The sequence below is a fragment of the Balaenoptera ricei genome, chromosome 4 (assembly GCF_028023285.1).
Source record: "Balaenoptera ricei isolate mBalRic1 chromosome 4, mBalRic1.hap2, whole genome shotgun sequence".
Classification (NCBI taxonomy): Eukaryota; Metazoa; Chordata; class Mammalia; order Artiodactyla; family Balaenopteridae; genus Balaenoptera; species Balaenoptera ricei.
The window spans coordinates 122022890-122038782 of record NC_082642.1 but is presented as its reverse complement, the minus strand read 5'-3'; the positions used below and the strand labels follow the sequence as shown (position 1 = coordinate 122038782).

The 15893-nt window shown below is 38.8% G+C and overlaps 1 protein-coding gene across 3 annotated transcripts in view; it reads right to left on the bottom strand.

Annotated features, from left to right (window-relative positions):
* Nucleotides 1-15893, bottom strand: part of VGLL3 (vestigial like family member 3) — a 42098-nt gene that overhangs the window by 16972 nt on the left and 9233 nt on the right. The window contains exons 2-3 of one of the 3 annotated variants that reach the window (XM_059922217.1): nucleotides 12562-12847; nucleotides 2993-3526 (exon numbers count right to left, since the gene is read on the bottom strand). In XM_059922217.1, coding sequence (XP_059778200.1) covers nucleotides 2993-3526; nucleotides 12562-12847 — 820 coding nt within the window. Of the gene's footprint in view, nucleotides 1-2939; nucleotides 3527-12561; nucleotides 12848-15893 lie in introns of those variants that run through there. The other 2 variants (XM_059922218.1, XM_059922216.1) reach the window with 2 other exon arrangements.

The window sequence follows — 15893 nt, the reverse complement described above, 5'->3', positions numbered from 1 at the left end:
CTTCAACTCTCTCTTTTTGGGGCCACCCCCATGCAGGGAGGTGCATGCTCCTCCTGCTACCTTTGTAAGGTAAGTCATGCCTCAGACTATGCTTTTCTGAGGCAAATCTGACCAACCATCATCTCTTTTCACAGTAACGAGGCTCTAAACTGTTGTGACAAGGAAGATGTCTATGGGAATCTTCTCTGAAGACTAGATTTTCCCTAGGATTGGATCTCCCAAAATCTAAATTTAGCTGAGGATTCCAGGAAGTTAAATTATGGTAGTAAGCCTAATCTAAGATCTCCAATTTGGCCTGATCAATAATTATGCTAATGATTTGATCTTTATCTGCTTGATTCCTTTGTCTTTGTTTGTTCAGTTGGGTTAAAACTATGGGACAGGAAAGAATGATGATCATCATCCTAAACCCACACTGACAAAGAGGAGCACTACATACATCCAAAAGGTAAACCTTCATTCCTCAATATTAACCATTTACAGTCTAATTTAACAGTTTTAATTAATAGTCTCTTTTACCTATATAAACAGGTAGATGCTACCCCAGCAACTCTTTAGATTGGGGCAGGTCTTAGTTCAAATCCACCTTGAGCATTTGTGATTTAGGAAGCAGTTTTCAAATAGGAAAACTGAGCTGTGTCCTTATCAGTAACTGAATCAGAGAAGATCCATCTCAGATTTGGTTTAAGGATTAAAAGCAAAAATACATATGAAGTATCTCTGGCAATACCTTATATAGTGGGTATTCAATACATATTAATTCATAGCTCAGTAAGTATTAAGAACTATTATATAATATACCCATATGGGTGCTCTCTAGATTCTTCAGAGAGAACAAAAATCCCCTCTTCTACTTCCAAAAGGTAGGAGGATGACTTTTCATTCCAAAGAGATTATTTCAAGCCAAAATTCTAAACGAGTCAGTGAATCGGGGTCACACCAAAATTAACAAGTACAAAAGTAGGTAATAAGTGACAGAGAGAAACAGGGATCAAAGGCAATCACATCCACCTTCCCCTTTATGTTATAAAATGCAAAGGTTAGATGCTATAGACTGAATGTTTGTGTCCCCGCAAAGTTCATGTTAGATCCTAACCCCCAATGTGATGGTATTAAGAGGTGAGGCCTTTGGGAGGCAATTAAGTCATGGGGTGGAGCCCTCATGAATGGGATTAGTGCCCTCATAAATGAGATCCCAGAGAACTCTCTTGTCCCTTCCACCAAGTGAGGACACACTGAAAAGACAGTATGTATGCAACAGGAAGCGGGCCCGCACCAGACATTGAATGTGTTGGCACCTTGGTCTTGGATTTCCCAGGCTCCAGAACTGTGAGAACTAAATGTTTGTTGTTTAGCCCACCCAGTGTATGGTATCCTGTTGAAGCAGCCCAAACTAAGAAGAGAATGTTCCACTTTCCTGCTAAGAGCATTGTTAACTCTGGCCACGCAGGTACCCAGAAAGCGAGAGCCTGCAGAGACTGGCTGCCAATGATGGCAGCTACCAAACTGGGGCTCTCATTAGATTTGACCCCAGGCATCAAACAACTCAAGAGTCACCTTCATACTGTTAGTATGTGGCAAAGGAAGGAGGGAAGCCTGTGGTGGTTAGCCCCATCATATTCTCTTCTCTTAGAGAGGGAGAACCAAGTCCCCGGAGAGTTTAGAAAAGCAGCTTGAACCCAGAGGCTGAGTAGGAAGCTGAAATGGGTAAGGTTAGGCAATGATCAACACTGGAAAGCTCAGCAGAGAACCAGTTAACCAAGATAAGAATGTTTCACTTATGTCAGGGTGAACGCAACTTGATGCTCAGCATTTATTACTCTGGGGATTTCTCTGCTGTGACCCAGCATTCAGATGAAAGATCTTGCACACTGAGAATAAAACTAAGAAAAACTATGAAAAGAGTGAGTTTTCTCATCACAGGAAAAAATAAAGAATTAAAATTTATAAAAAAGAAAAGAGTGCGTTTCCTTAAACTTCTGGGAAGAAAATTCTAATTTGTTGCAACGTGTTCCAGGAAAAGAACCTGGGATTGGAGGTGCAGGTGGCTGCCATTGGAACGTAGATTCTGGGGATATAATCACTGACCTGATTTGTCTTCTACCTGATTTGCCTGTGATGCTTGTGATTTTGTGAACTCAGAACTATTAACGCTATTAATATGAGTAATTTGGTCCAAAAATCAAGCTCAAACATTTAACACCATGACCCTCGGAACTAGTGAATTCCAGAGAGGAGCTGAATGCTCTGTGAAGAAATATTTCCCTTACCAATTTTTTTCTAAATCTGTTGAACATAGACGTTAGAGTAATCTCAAGTCTGATGCTTTAAAACAAGAGAGAGAGAGGGAGAGGAACAGAAAGGAAGGAGAATAAGGAGGAAGAGGAAGGACAGAAGGAAGGAAAGAAGGAAACAAGGGAGGGAGGAGGAAAATAACAAAAGGCAAATGAAGGGAAAGGAAGGGAAGGGGAAGAAAGGGAAGAGAAATCCATTCCTTTAAAATACGTTCCATAATTCTTTTTAAAGACCATGATTATATTACATGGATTATATTCCAGAAAGCAGTTTGGTTTATAAATAATAAATAAGACCTGACAAAAAAGGGAGAAGGAAAAATTACTGAAACATTCTATTTCTGAATTCTGTTAGGCATTACACATCACTGGTAGAGAGCACAGAGACACGGGAGATTTAAAGAATGTGTTTAAATCTTTGTAAATATAAGGTGCCAGAGATTCCAGTTCAAAGAAACAGATTACTAGCTTAAGAAATGGGAGAAAAGTTCTGAGACCTCTGTCACGCAGTCATACCAGTTTCTGCAGGAATGCAGGAATTCTTGAAAAATGGTTAGTTCTATAAACATATGGGCACAGCGGAACTTTCCATGGAAGAGAAAAAAAGTTTTCCAGGTATTTAAAACATCCTCCATTTTTCTGTATTTATTTCATTAATTTTTCTTCTTTTATGGAAAGGAGGAAATTGCCGGGCTCACCTGTATCAAACCCCACACTTGGCACTAAGTCCACGGTTCCGTGAAAGGCTCCGGCCCACGCTGAGGTAGCAGTGGTGACTGTAGTCGGATCTGTTTTTGTGATGTCACACGGGGGAGCAGGAATCCTGGCCGCACGCACAGACGGCATCAGCAGGGGCCCGTAGGATGGATCCAGGGCAGAGCCAGCAGAAGGGTGGTGGTGATGGTGGTGGTGGTGGTGGTGGTGGCGGTGGTGCATGTGGGGGTGGTGATGCCGCATGTACATGTCATGCATGTGGCTGTAGGACGGGCTCACCTGAGATGCCAAAGGGTAGTGCCAGGACTCGGACACGGGAGGGGGAGGGGCGGGGCCAGTCTGATGCAGCCCATGTCCTGACCAGGGGCTGGGGTCAGCGGCAGTAAAGGTGCCAGGGGGTGCAGTGACCTGGAAGTCAGGATGAACTCCCCCCAAACAGGGTGCAGATGGGGGCTGGTAAGAGCTGGTCCAAAAGGAAGTCGGGAAACTACTCCGCTGGCTTGAGAGAGCTGAGCTGTCTGAGAAGACAGAAAAATACATTATTTACATAAGATTCAGTTCTGGGATAGACTTGCCTCTACTCGTCCAATATTTTACAAGCAGGCTAATTAGTATACACTCTTTTTCTCCCCACACAGAGGTGAATAGATACCAGGTAAGCCTCTGAGTTGCCATGCCAAGTCAGTGCTCAGGGGTCCAGGTGCTGAACGAGTCCCCTGCTTTGTTTGCTTAGCTTAGGCTGTCACAGTCTAGGCTGAGGTCGGCAAGTCTGGGACTGGAAAGCTTCATTTCCTCCTGCGTGTCTTGCTGCCATCAAGTCTCAGCAGAGGTCACAGGTATACAAGTCTCAGGTAAGAAAAGCTTATGCCATAGACGTGATTCAGGTAGGTTGGAAACGATGATGTTTACCAGTTTCTTTTAAAGGAAAATACAATTTTCACCCAAACTAACCATTTTAATGCTGAAAGTAACAGATGGAAGTAAGATCACAATGATGCTTGCCAACCCCCATTTTCCATCAAGAAGAGTATGTTCCAAGCTTATTTTTTCTGTACAGGTCTGGGAGTTTCTAAACTGAAAATAATAATAGTTCACATTTAGTGTCAGTGACCAAATGCCCAATACTAGGCCAGGAGCTTTGCATGGATTTGATCTCACTGGATCCTCACTCCAACCCTATGAGGTAGTTACTGTTATTATCCCCATTTTAGAGATGTGGAAACTGAGGCAGGGAAGAAGCTCAAGAGTCACAGCTGGCAAGTGGGAGACTGGGCTTTGAAGACAGGTAGCCTGCCTGGATGGCTGGCTCTCACCATACCTGTGCCACAGGACAGCACACTTGTAAGTATAAGCTGAACATCTAGAATTTGGTGAAGATTCTGTGGAAATCATGAGTGGAGGAGATTCAACTGGGGTAACGGATTTGAGGAGATGTTTAGGGAAGGGGAAATGATATCAGAGAATAGCATTTGGAGATGAATAAGCAAGAGGGAGAACCGTCCTCGACTTTGCTTCAATTCAATTTCTCCACTCAATGGTCTTGACATATTTATATAGACGACCTACTATGTGTGAAACATGGGGTGACTAGGGATGACCGGACAGATATCACCTTTAATCACAATCTGGCAGGGGACAGATAAGTAAATAGACATAAGCAATGTAACTTGGTTTGTGCTCTCATAAGGGGAAATACAGGGAGAGGGCACTAAAGCTGCCTAAGAAAGTAATAGCCAAATAGAAAGGGTCAGGAGGGCTAGCCTTGTGAAGAGGTAGGGAAGAGTGTTTTAGGCCAGGGGTCACCCCGGGCCATGGGCCGGTAGTGGTCCGTGGCCTGTTCGGAACCAGGCCACACAGCAGGAGGTGAGCAGCGAGAGAGCCAACGAAGCTTCCTCTGTATTTACAGCTGCTGCCTATCATTTGCATTACTGCCTGAGCTCCGCCCCCTGTCAGCATTATGGTGAGTTGTATAATTATTTCATTATATATTACAATGTAATAATAATAGAAATAAAGTGCACAATAAATGTAATGCACTTGGATCATCCCGAAACCCTTCCCCCCACCCACCTCCTCTGTAGAAAAATTGTCTTCCACGAAACAGGTCCCAGGTGCCATAAAGGTTGGGGACTGCTGTTTTAGGCTAATGCAAAAGTACGTGAAGAAAAGGCCAAAAATTACACATACACACACAAATAGCATTTGATGGACAAGAAAGAGTTCAGTGGGCAGATGGTGGCAAACAGACTATGGTCTAAGAAAGACCCACATGGGTATGGATTTATGAGCCACGCACTAAGTGTGGGCGCTGTCCTGAGGAGATCCAGTGAGCTTAAAAGGGTTTTAATCTAGGGAGCGTTACAGTCAGAACTGTGTTTAGAAAGCTCGATACCTCCAGTGAGAGCCGGGTGCCTCCAGTGCAGGGTAACTAAGCAAGCACTGGCCTGGGAGTCTGGGGGGCTCAGCCAGAAAGCTGACACCCAGCAATTACCCTGTCTCATTGTAGGACCCCAAATGATCTGTTGGCCTCTCTGTGGCTCAGTGTCTTCCAATCAAATATGAGGCATTTGAGCTCATTTAATTCCAAATATCTTCTGGCCCCATGCTTCTAACCATTCTGTGACATGTCCTATAGAGTATTTGTATCTACAGATAACGATAAGGTTGCTTAGTACATTAGTCATGCGAGTACAGTAAAATAGTATTTTTATACTGGGTTCCACACAAAAGAACCTTGCTAGATCTTTCCATGGAATGAAAGATATCCTAAGAAGTACTGTGAAATAAAAGTATTCAGAAGTCTGACATGTTCACGTTCTCACGTCATAAACTTCCAGGACATAGTTTTCTTGCCTCAGGGAAAGCTTATATAACTTGACTCAACCCCTACATATGTAATTTGATGAACGTAATTACGATTATCACCGGGTTGTTCAAACATTTCCTTTCTCTAGCTTCCCTAAAGGCTGTGGCACTAGCACTGCGAGCTTTTCCTCTCTCTCCCCATCAGCCCTACAGCAGAGCTATCAGCCACCCCATCCGTAGACAGATAGCTATTCAGTGTCTCAATTCAAGTTTCCTCCCACCCCCTGCTCAGGATCTCCATGGATCTCAAAACCCGTGAGGAAATCTAAGCGATGATGTCTTCAAGAGGCAAAGGATGAAAGGACAAACTATTCTTCCAACCTTCCAATAGTCCTGGCAAACTTTTACTTGAATGGCTTAGTTTTGTCACAATCACAATCTATCAGAAAATAGCACTTAAAGTCACTTACTGGCGTTGAGGCAAATATGTTCTATTTAAGAATGGTCTTCCTTTGACATATGAAACGTGGCTGCTAATGACAAGAAGGAAAATTGTGTAAGCTGTAGGAAGAAAATTCAATTTGCCTTAAATGATGGCCGTTCGTAGAATATTTCTATCATACCCACAGTAGAAAGCTGTTAACGTTTAAAGTTTAAAACTCATACAAAGAGTTTATAGAGGCTCCTTATGTTATACAGTGCAGCTTTGCCACCACCAATCTGCTCCTTTGTTCTCACAGATCCAATCTTTGGTGGCAAACCCTTCATTCTGCTCATAATTTGTATCTCTTGCGGGGCCAGAATCCCATTATAAAAACAGCTGAACTCAACCCACAGGTGTGTGCCAGAGACAGAGAGTTCTCTTTATTAATATCCCCCATTAAAATGTCAAAAGTACAGAGAGTATATGTCATTTCCCTGGATGCTTTCCTTTTGTTTCTTTCCATTTGTATGTCCACGGACCTAATTTTATTTTACAGATGCTTACGCATTTTGGATATGCGTGCAGAAATATGAATAATGAAAAAATTCCTTACCAAAAATATTATCCTACTTATGACATATTGTATTGTGATTAGTGAACACATTAGCATTGAAAGTAGAAATCTATTCTAAAAAATGCACCCCATAGAGGCTGAACAAAGCTTTAAAATGCCCCAGGGAAAAATCAAATTAGAAGCAACTTAATATTTTCCCAGTCGGTATGTCTCCTGAGATTAACATAAAGTTTGCAGAGATCTATGCAGCCCTTTTCAAAAATAATGTTGCAGTCTACAAGTAAATGAAACTATATTGAACAGAATATGTTTATGGACAAGTGTACATTTCAAAACCACTATCTGGTATCTTGATTGTTAAAAGAGAAATTCTTGATACAAAGAAACAGATGATATTCTTTGTTTCATGCCTGGGAATCAGTGTGCTTATTTCATATGTGTGTAAATTTTTTCATTACAGGACTCTTTGCTTACAAGTATTTAATCACAGCCACATTTTTTGGATGAAAAAGCTTATGAAAAACTGCACACGCTATTTCCATGCAATATTACTTTTTAGCAATTCCGAACTATGCGATATTCACACTCTGTGGTGACTTTGGGCTCAATGATACTGGATATTTGGATGACATTAACACTGAGTCTAACATGTACAAAAAGTCTAAATATACTTTGGTTCAGTTTACATTTGGGATTAAAGAATATTACACATGCATACACACCCTTATTTCTAAACAACAACAAAAAAAGAAAAAGAAAAAAAGAAATTGTCCCATACAACCCACCCAAAGCATACCCAGTAATCTCACTGGTATGGTTTTTAGCAGAAATATGTCTTAGAGACATAAAAGACTTTAACATGGAACATCAAGTGGTTCTTTCAATTTCACAGTAGCTGGGATACTTTTTACATTAAACTTCAATGTCTCTGAAAAACAACCTAAGGGCAAACATTTTATGCAAGAGAAAATTCAACATATAATTTTAAAAAATAAATATTTTGTTACCTAATTTTGAAAAAGAAATGAAAACTATATTAAAAGGAAAAATGGGACCATAAAATGTTGTAGAACCTCTAACTTAAGTCATCTTAAAAATCTCCAGAAAACATATTGTTAGAATAAATACTGATTGGAAACATCCATGTTAAAAGATAATATTTACCTTTTTATTAACCTCAGTGAAAAAAAATGCTACTCCATTCTCAACCTAGAGGGCCCTCGCTCTAATTTTAATTCCCTTCCTCTTGTTCTGCTTCCCATAAAAATAAATCATTGGGTCAGAGGTGAAATGATACGTGTTCCAGTGTTTTCTGTCACTCAGGCATTAAGCATTACCATTATATCAAAAGACTGCCCTCCAGGTATTTTGTTCTAGAGTTGCTCAAAAATGGGCCTTGTGACTCTAAAGTGAGAGTTTCAAGGGGTGCTGTCAGATGCCCTACTCCTTGGAGGCAGGACAATGAGATAAACCAGGCCTCAATTTCCTCCCACGTGTTTGTTCTAAGCTTCCCAGCAGCGATTACTTCCAGTGCCTCTTAGAGATGCCGCCCAACTCTCTCTGTCCCTGTCTCAGTCGGCCCAGGAGATAGGCCCTCTCTCCCCTTCCTCCTCTTTGCTAAGTTTAATGCTCATTTTGAGAGGGCTTTCTTATGAGAATGTTGCTCCAAGAAGACAGATATAGATCAGTCATGCAGAAAACATTTACTTTGCAACTACAACAAGAAAAAGTATATCAAGTTTACCACTCAGCATAGTTTTTAAGCCAGTGACATATTTGTCTATGTCTCGACTTAACTACTCACTTTCCCTACACACACACACACACACACACACACACACACACACTTTCTGTAATAACACTTAAGCACTGAGGTCAGTGAATAGACATATTTGAAGCCGATGCTTCTATTGGATGGGATAAGGAGACAGTCAGATTCATTAGGTTTTCTTAACTGAGAAGCCCTATTCAATCCATGAGGAGATATAATGGGAGAAGAGGTAGTCGTTGTGATGTCATGTCAAATAAAGTACAAATATTTCCTGTCAACTGTTTGCCTCAAAGCTGCAAAACGTCTAAAGAGGACTTTCCTAACTCCATCAAGATACAGACGCAACGTATGACCGTTGTTCCATCATTAGCTGACACTCTATCATTTGCCTAAAGATTTACTGTGGAAATACATTCTGCAACCAAACATAATTCAGTTTTAAATTCCTTTGAAGTACTGTAGCACTCGTGTAGCACTGTGAAAACCTCATGCCATAAATTAGACCCTTTAATTTAATACAGCTGGTCAGCAGCTCCTCCTAAAGTATTATTGCCACGGCCATCAACATTGTCAATAGCCTTGAGTACTTAGTATGTCCAAAACACTGTGTTTTTGCCAGGAATACAAACTTCCAGAAAACAGTATTTCTGAATAAAGATCCAAGGTTGGTTTTCTATGTGCCAAATGAGTGGAAACTTACTTAAGGAAGAGAGAAAAGGCATCTGACCTTCAGTCAGTGCCTTGCATCAAGCCCTATGCCAAATAATTCATATATATTATCAAAATATCTTTACAACAACCCTAGGAGATGGGTATTAATCAACACATATTATAGTTGAAGTTAATCTCAGAGAGACTTTGAGAATTAATCAAAGATAACATTGCAACCAGGCAGTAATAAGGTCCAAACTTGAACCCAAAACAAACATAATCCAACCAAAGACCGCATTATGCAAAGCTGTGTTGCTTTGGCAATTAATACAATATTTCCAGCAACTCTCTTAACTAGACATGGGAATCTCAATTTATTATACTTCTCTTTAACATATTCAATAGTTGCTAAGTCCTTAATTACATTTTGTGGATTTCATATGAATCTTATCCAACTTATGTATACTTAACTAAAAACACTAATTCACAACTAGAAACAACTATGGCAAAGTTTTATTCACGAGTAGAAAGTAAATAATACATTTCAAATCATAGAACTTCACAGAAAAAAAGATTTCAACAACCACTTAATTCAAACCCCTTATTTTATAAATAAGAAAACTGTACCCAAAGATTGCATACAACTTATTACTAATAAATTCTATTAGTTTATTAATAATCCTATTTAATCCTTATTAATCCTATTAAGGACTTTTTTGTTTTCTAATCCTGGGTACATGGTATGAACTTGGTTCATCTAATTTAATCACTTGATCATTCAATTCATATTCCATATTTTTCACATGGAAATGCATTATCCTGAGTACTGGGGAAAACGATGTGAGTTAACTAGATAGGATATATATAGTCTCAGTGGAAGAGGAAGAGATGGAAATTGAAGAGCATGCTGTGTTTGCCTGGGCTACTCTGATAAAGTAACATACAAAGCTCTAACAATTCTGGTCTCTACTTACACCTCTTCTTTTCATTCCATTCACACTAGTATTTCGGCTTCTCGTTGAACACTCAAGTTCACTTCTTCCTCAGGGCCTTTGCACTGGCTGTTCCCTCTGCCTTAAATAATTTCTCCCTAGATATTTGTGTGATAAGAAGCGCTCTTATTTCCTTCGGGTCTGTGCTCAAATGTAAGTCTTAGAGAGACCATCTGTTATCACCTTAAGTAAAATAATACCTTGCATCTCATTATATATATATTGCCTGTCTCTTTCACTAGAAAGCTCCATTGAGTGTAGAAGCTTAGACTCTCCTGTCCATTGCTATATTCCCACTACCTAGAATATAGTAGGACCTTAATAAATATTCGCTGGATAGTTAAAAAAAAAATATTCGCTGCATAAGTCAATGAATGAAACAGGAGATAGATTTGAAGGCCAGATTTAAGATAATGCCAAGAAAATTCTAATAATACTTATTAAGACATTACCATTATCCACACTTTCTATACTGAAATTTGACAGCCTTCCAAAGATCCTCTCCATTCAGTCATGCAGATTATGGGAAAAACACTGATATGTAGAGTTTTTGCATTTACACAACACCTCACTTAAAACTATTATGGTTATGCTACTTTAGACAATCACTCTTACATCTAGCTATAATTTGGGGATTTTGCTCCTATATTCCAAGTTAAATGATCACTGGGTTGCATATGCTAGTATACTAAAAGAATTAGGCATTGCATTTATTACTCTCCTGGGACTGATTGTCGTGATAGGATTTATTATTGATATATCAAACTATTTATTAAAGCCAGCTAATTCACTGAAGTTTTCCTATTTTCACCCTCCACAAGCTATTAAAAGTATTCACAATGTGCTATCAAATAGGACATTGTTGGTTCTATTAGCATCTTGGGATTTCAAGGACTAAGTTCTCAGTTCTTGTGGGAAGTCCATAATTACTAATCAAATAAGCAGTATGCTTCCCAATTCACCTCTACCAAGGTCTCGGTCACTTGAATATGGATTCCACCTTCCTCTTTAAAGTCACTGTGTATGTCAATGTTGTTCATATTTATTATCAGAAAGGAGAAAAGAAGGGAGGGATGGTGAAAAGAGAGAAGGGGAGGGGAGGAGAGAAAAGGGAAGGAAAGGCAGGCAGACAAGAAAGAACCATTCTTCTGATGCTGAGAGGGGACCGACCACTCATCACCTCTCACCTGCCCCCTACCACAGGTGACCTACCACAGGTGACCTATCACTGGTGGCCAGCCTCTCCTCACCATAGGATCACATGGGGCACTTACTACAGTGATTCCCAGAGCCTCCCTCTGGAGCCTCTGTCTGATTCGAAGGTCCCAATAAGGGGGCTGCAATCTGTGATTTTTAGCAGCACTAGATCAACAATTATCAAACTTGAGCCTGCACCTGAATCCCTGGGAGGGCTGGTTAAAACACAAGGTACTCTACCTCTGAGTTTCTGATTCAGTAGGTCTGGGGCTCGGCCCACAAATTTGCATTTCTAACAACTCCCATGTGATGCACATGTTCCTGGTCCTGGAAACCACACTTTGAGAACCATTTTACTAGATTCTTCTTAGAACCAGGTGAGTTCAGAAGAAATATTCATCACATGTTTCTCTAAAACTACCATTGGAATGATGGATTGTTTTTTTCTAATGTTGTAATTATCTCAATTAAGTTGTCATCCGACCATTTTCTGTGAGTCAGAAATCAGATTCAAACACACCTCTCTGTGACCTCTATATAGAGGGAAATAAAGGAGAGGAAGCCCAATCTACTGCTTTGCTTTACTGAGTTCAAAAAAAATAGCCTAAACCAGGGAGATACAGTCAATAACGTCTGGGTTGTACACTACAAAGAGTTAACATCACAACAAAGCAGGACAGAGAAAGCCATCAAGAGAACACAAAAGGCTTTCAAAGTATGTATTCCTGGGTCAGACTCAGACCTCTGCTATGTCATCACGTAGCACCTAGTGGAATGAGCAAGAGCTAATTTTTAAACACTGATCCAGGCACGCCTATTATTTAGAGATCCAAATTGGGCCATCGGGGCTTAAGGAATGGTGCTTCGCAGCTCAATCCTGCCACTATAAACTCAGGCCAGTTGCATCACTACTTTCCATGAGGAATTTAAGGGGTGTGACTGCATCCTTTCCAACCCTGCATTCCACATGTGACAAAACTGATCCAGCTGTTTGTCTGAAAGAAATTCCTTGCTGTCCTTAAAAATTAAAAAGCGAGTGGATATCCGTCCTCCAGGGGCAAGTCTCCAGCTGGAACCTGGTACAGACGGTTGCGAAACAGAGCCAGTGCCCTGGAGAACATCTGCTTTGGAATTCTTACCTCGCCATAAGGGGGTTAGCCCCATCTTGCTTTTTGAAATGGCAGATTCTGGATGAAGGGTGCTGGCTTGGCCCAAAGCTCTTGAGAAGTGTTCATCCACTACTGACCCAATGTCTCCCTGGAAATAAGTGAAAAGGACACAGCGAGAGTTAAGGTACTCCATCTCGGCAGGCTGGTCTCTCTCCTCCTCCTCCTCCTCCTCATCCTCCTCCTCCTCCTCCTCTTGTTTGCTGGGAAGGGTGACTTCCAGAGAGTCCTGCATCTTGCTGTATACCGCTAACTTCTTCTGGGATGGAATAAACAAAACACAGTATCAAAGACAGTTTGTAAAAAAGCATTAACTAGTTAACTTTTCACTAAAAAAAAAAAAAAAAAATCTAAATATTAACATATGTTCACAAACTGATTCTTCTTCATTTGCTTTACTCCATCTTCCCCCTCCCCAAACCAGCCTTCTGCTTCCCACCCTGAAAAAAAAGACTTTGTTATTTCAAATTTGGCGAAAACAAAAATGTCCATTATCCAATGGTATATTCTCAGACTGTGAAAGGCAGGCTTGTTTTTTTCTTAATTTAGATATACCAAAAGGAGAATGACTTAAAAAAAAAAAAAAGAAAGTGACAGATCCCTTCCATTTTTGTTCCCTTTTCTATTTTGAAGATTTAATGTACAGCAACATTATAGTTCAGGACGGGGAGGAATGGAGATGGTAGGCCTAACTGTCTGGGGGAGGGGTGGAGAAGAAAAGAGTTTTCATAAATGAAATACACTAAAATAAAAACAGGAATGTAGCATCTTATAAAAGGATTTGGCAGATGTGCTGAACTCATTTCTCAAAAATCAAACTAAAATGACAAAATAAGTCTGTGTGAAGATCCATTTTGCATGGAACATATTTTTCAGATGTTCCACTTACCACCATTATCATAAAAGGGAAAAAAAAGGTATTATGATGACTTGCTGAAAATAATACAAGATACTAGCAATGGCTAGGATGGCTTTCAAATCAAAATGAAAAAGGTTTGGTAATTTTAAAATATTTTCAAAACAAAATCGTAGCTCTAGTAAAAGTTTATATTATGACTGATACTCTTATATTTATTGCCCCATTTAATCTTTACAATTCTATAATGTGGTTATTATTACTCTCCATATTTTAAATATGAAGAAGTGAGGCACAGAGAAGTGAAGTAACTTGCCAAAGGTCACAGAGCTTATAAGTGATGGACCCAGAATGCATAATAAAAATACACAGATGTACATATGTGTGTATATGTATGTGTCAGAGGAGGGCAGGGGAGGGATATCTAGTGCGGAAAAAAAAATCACCAAAATGTTATGTTTTGTGTTCTTTTTCTGGGTGGTAAGCTTGTAGTTGGTTGTTATTTTCTTATTCCTACTTTTCAATATTTCCAAATATTTTTCGTAGAGCACATATCATTTTTTATAATCAACAACTTTAGTGCAAATTATATATAAGAAAATAATGCTAAAAAATTATAAAACTCATAATCTTAATGACAAAATGAGCATCCAATCATCTGTATACCTACAAAACCTGACCCTTTGTCATACCATTTTTCTTATTTCAGAAAAAACTGCATGTTGGAAAGTGAATGTCAGTAGAAAAAAATAAATCATTCTAGAATATTCAATAAGCACATAGTTTGGCAAGTGTTATCAAAACACATAACCAAGACTCAATGTTTCTAGTGGTAATTACCAGCCCCAAAATCTGTAGCCCCAAATTATAAATGCCTCATTCGAAAAACTGAACCCCAGCAATGAATATGTTGTTCTTGCGTGAGGTAGGGTCTGAAATGTTCAGGCACATTACAAGCTGCTGCTTATTATTTAGGGCTGTTATATATACACACTCACTATATGTATCTCCCTTTTTATTTGAAATCTGTGTCAGTATGGTTATCATTTCTTGATGAATAGATGATTCATTCCCTGTGAGTGAATATGCGTTGCTGATGAATAGGTGATTGTAATGACTGAGTGGTTATAAAATTCTTTCAATCTGTTCTGCACAGATTTGAACACGGTTATGTTTAACTTCAATAGTAAAAAACACCGTAGTAATATAGGTTATGTATAAAATGAAAAGATTGAACTAACTGACCTCTACAGTTACTCCTGGCTTTAAATTCCATTATAAAGTTACATGAATATTACTATTTATTAGTCAAATCACAGTACTGCTTCGCCGGGCACATGTGCATTTACCAAAGTTATACCATTTTAAGCAAATACACACACTCTGCCGAATATTCAGGCATATTAGAAAGAAGCAATGTTTTTATTTGGGAAAAAAATTAAAACTGATCTACAGAGTGGCTTCACTGCCTTAAGTGTTCAGTATTATCTATTAAACCGATTTCTTTTTTCTCATTAACGTCCAGTAAAGCATCAGTTTGTGAGAGTCAGGCTTTGCATCTACTTGTTTAATTTGTTTAATTTTAACGCTTATTCCTTAAATGAAAGAGCCTTGGCTATGTTAATTATCCAAAGAAAGACAATTTTTTATTTTATCCCAATTAGCAATTGATTCTTAGATAAAATAAAATTAAAGTTATATATATGTGAAAGATTTGAGAACTGCAAATCAAATGCAAATATAGCCTCCATTAGTATGCAAATGTAGCATAGCATTATGATCAATAATGGTATCAATAAAATTTCTTAATTTTTACATTGATGGCAGTTGAATTTAAACTATAGATTTTCAGTCTATTTAAGATTACACAATTTTTGAAATGCTAAATAATTTTATGTTACTCTTTTTTAACCAACTGCTGAGTGGTTGGATACAAATAAGTTATACATTTTTCACTATGAAATGGGGAAAAATTAAGCAAAATCTTCCATTGTATCAAAATACATTTTATGAGTCTATTTTCTAAATGTCAATTCTGTCAACGGATGCACTGATTCCCTATAATCTTTATATTTCCTATATATGTAATATATATCTATATATACACATATGCATTTATATAAGTATATGTTGAAATATTCCTTTCAAATAGCCGTGGTACTATAAAAATATCTATATTGACTACTCTATTTAAATACATTTTGGGAGGATGATTATAAAATATACTTTTTTTTCCTCTCTCCCAGCTCTTCGAGGCAGGTCTTCTACTAGTTAAATAAACTTGCTGGAGACCATCAAAAAATAAAAAATAAAAATGGAGCCTATGATATAGCTACCAATGGGCAGGATATAAAGCATATTTATCACCCCCCTCTTGCATTTTGCATCAATTTTCACAAATTTTAGTGTACCCATTTAAATATTTACGTTTACAACACACAGGAGCATT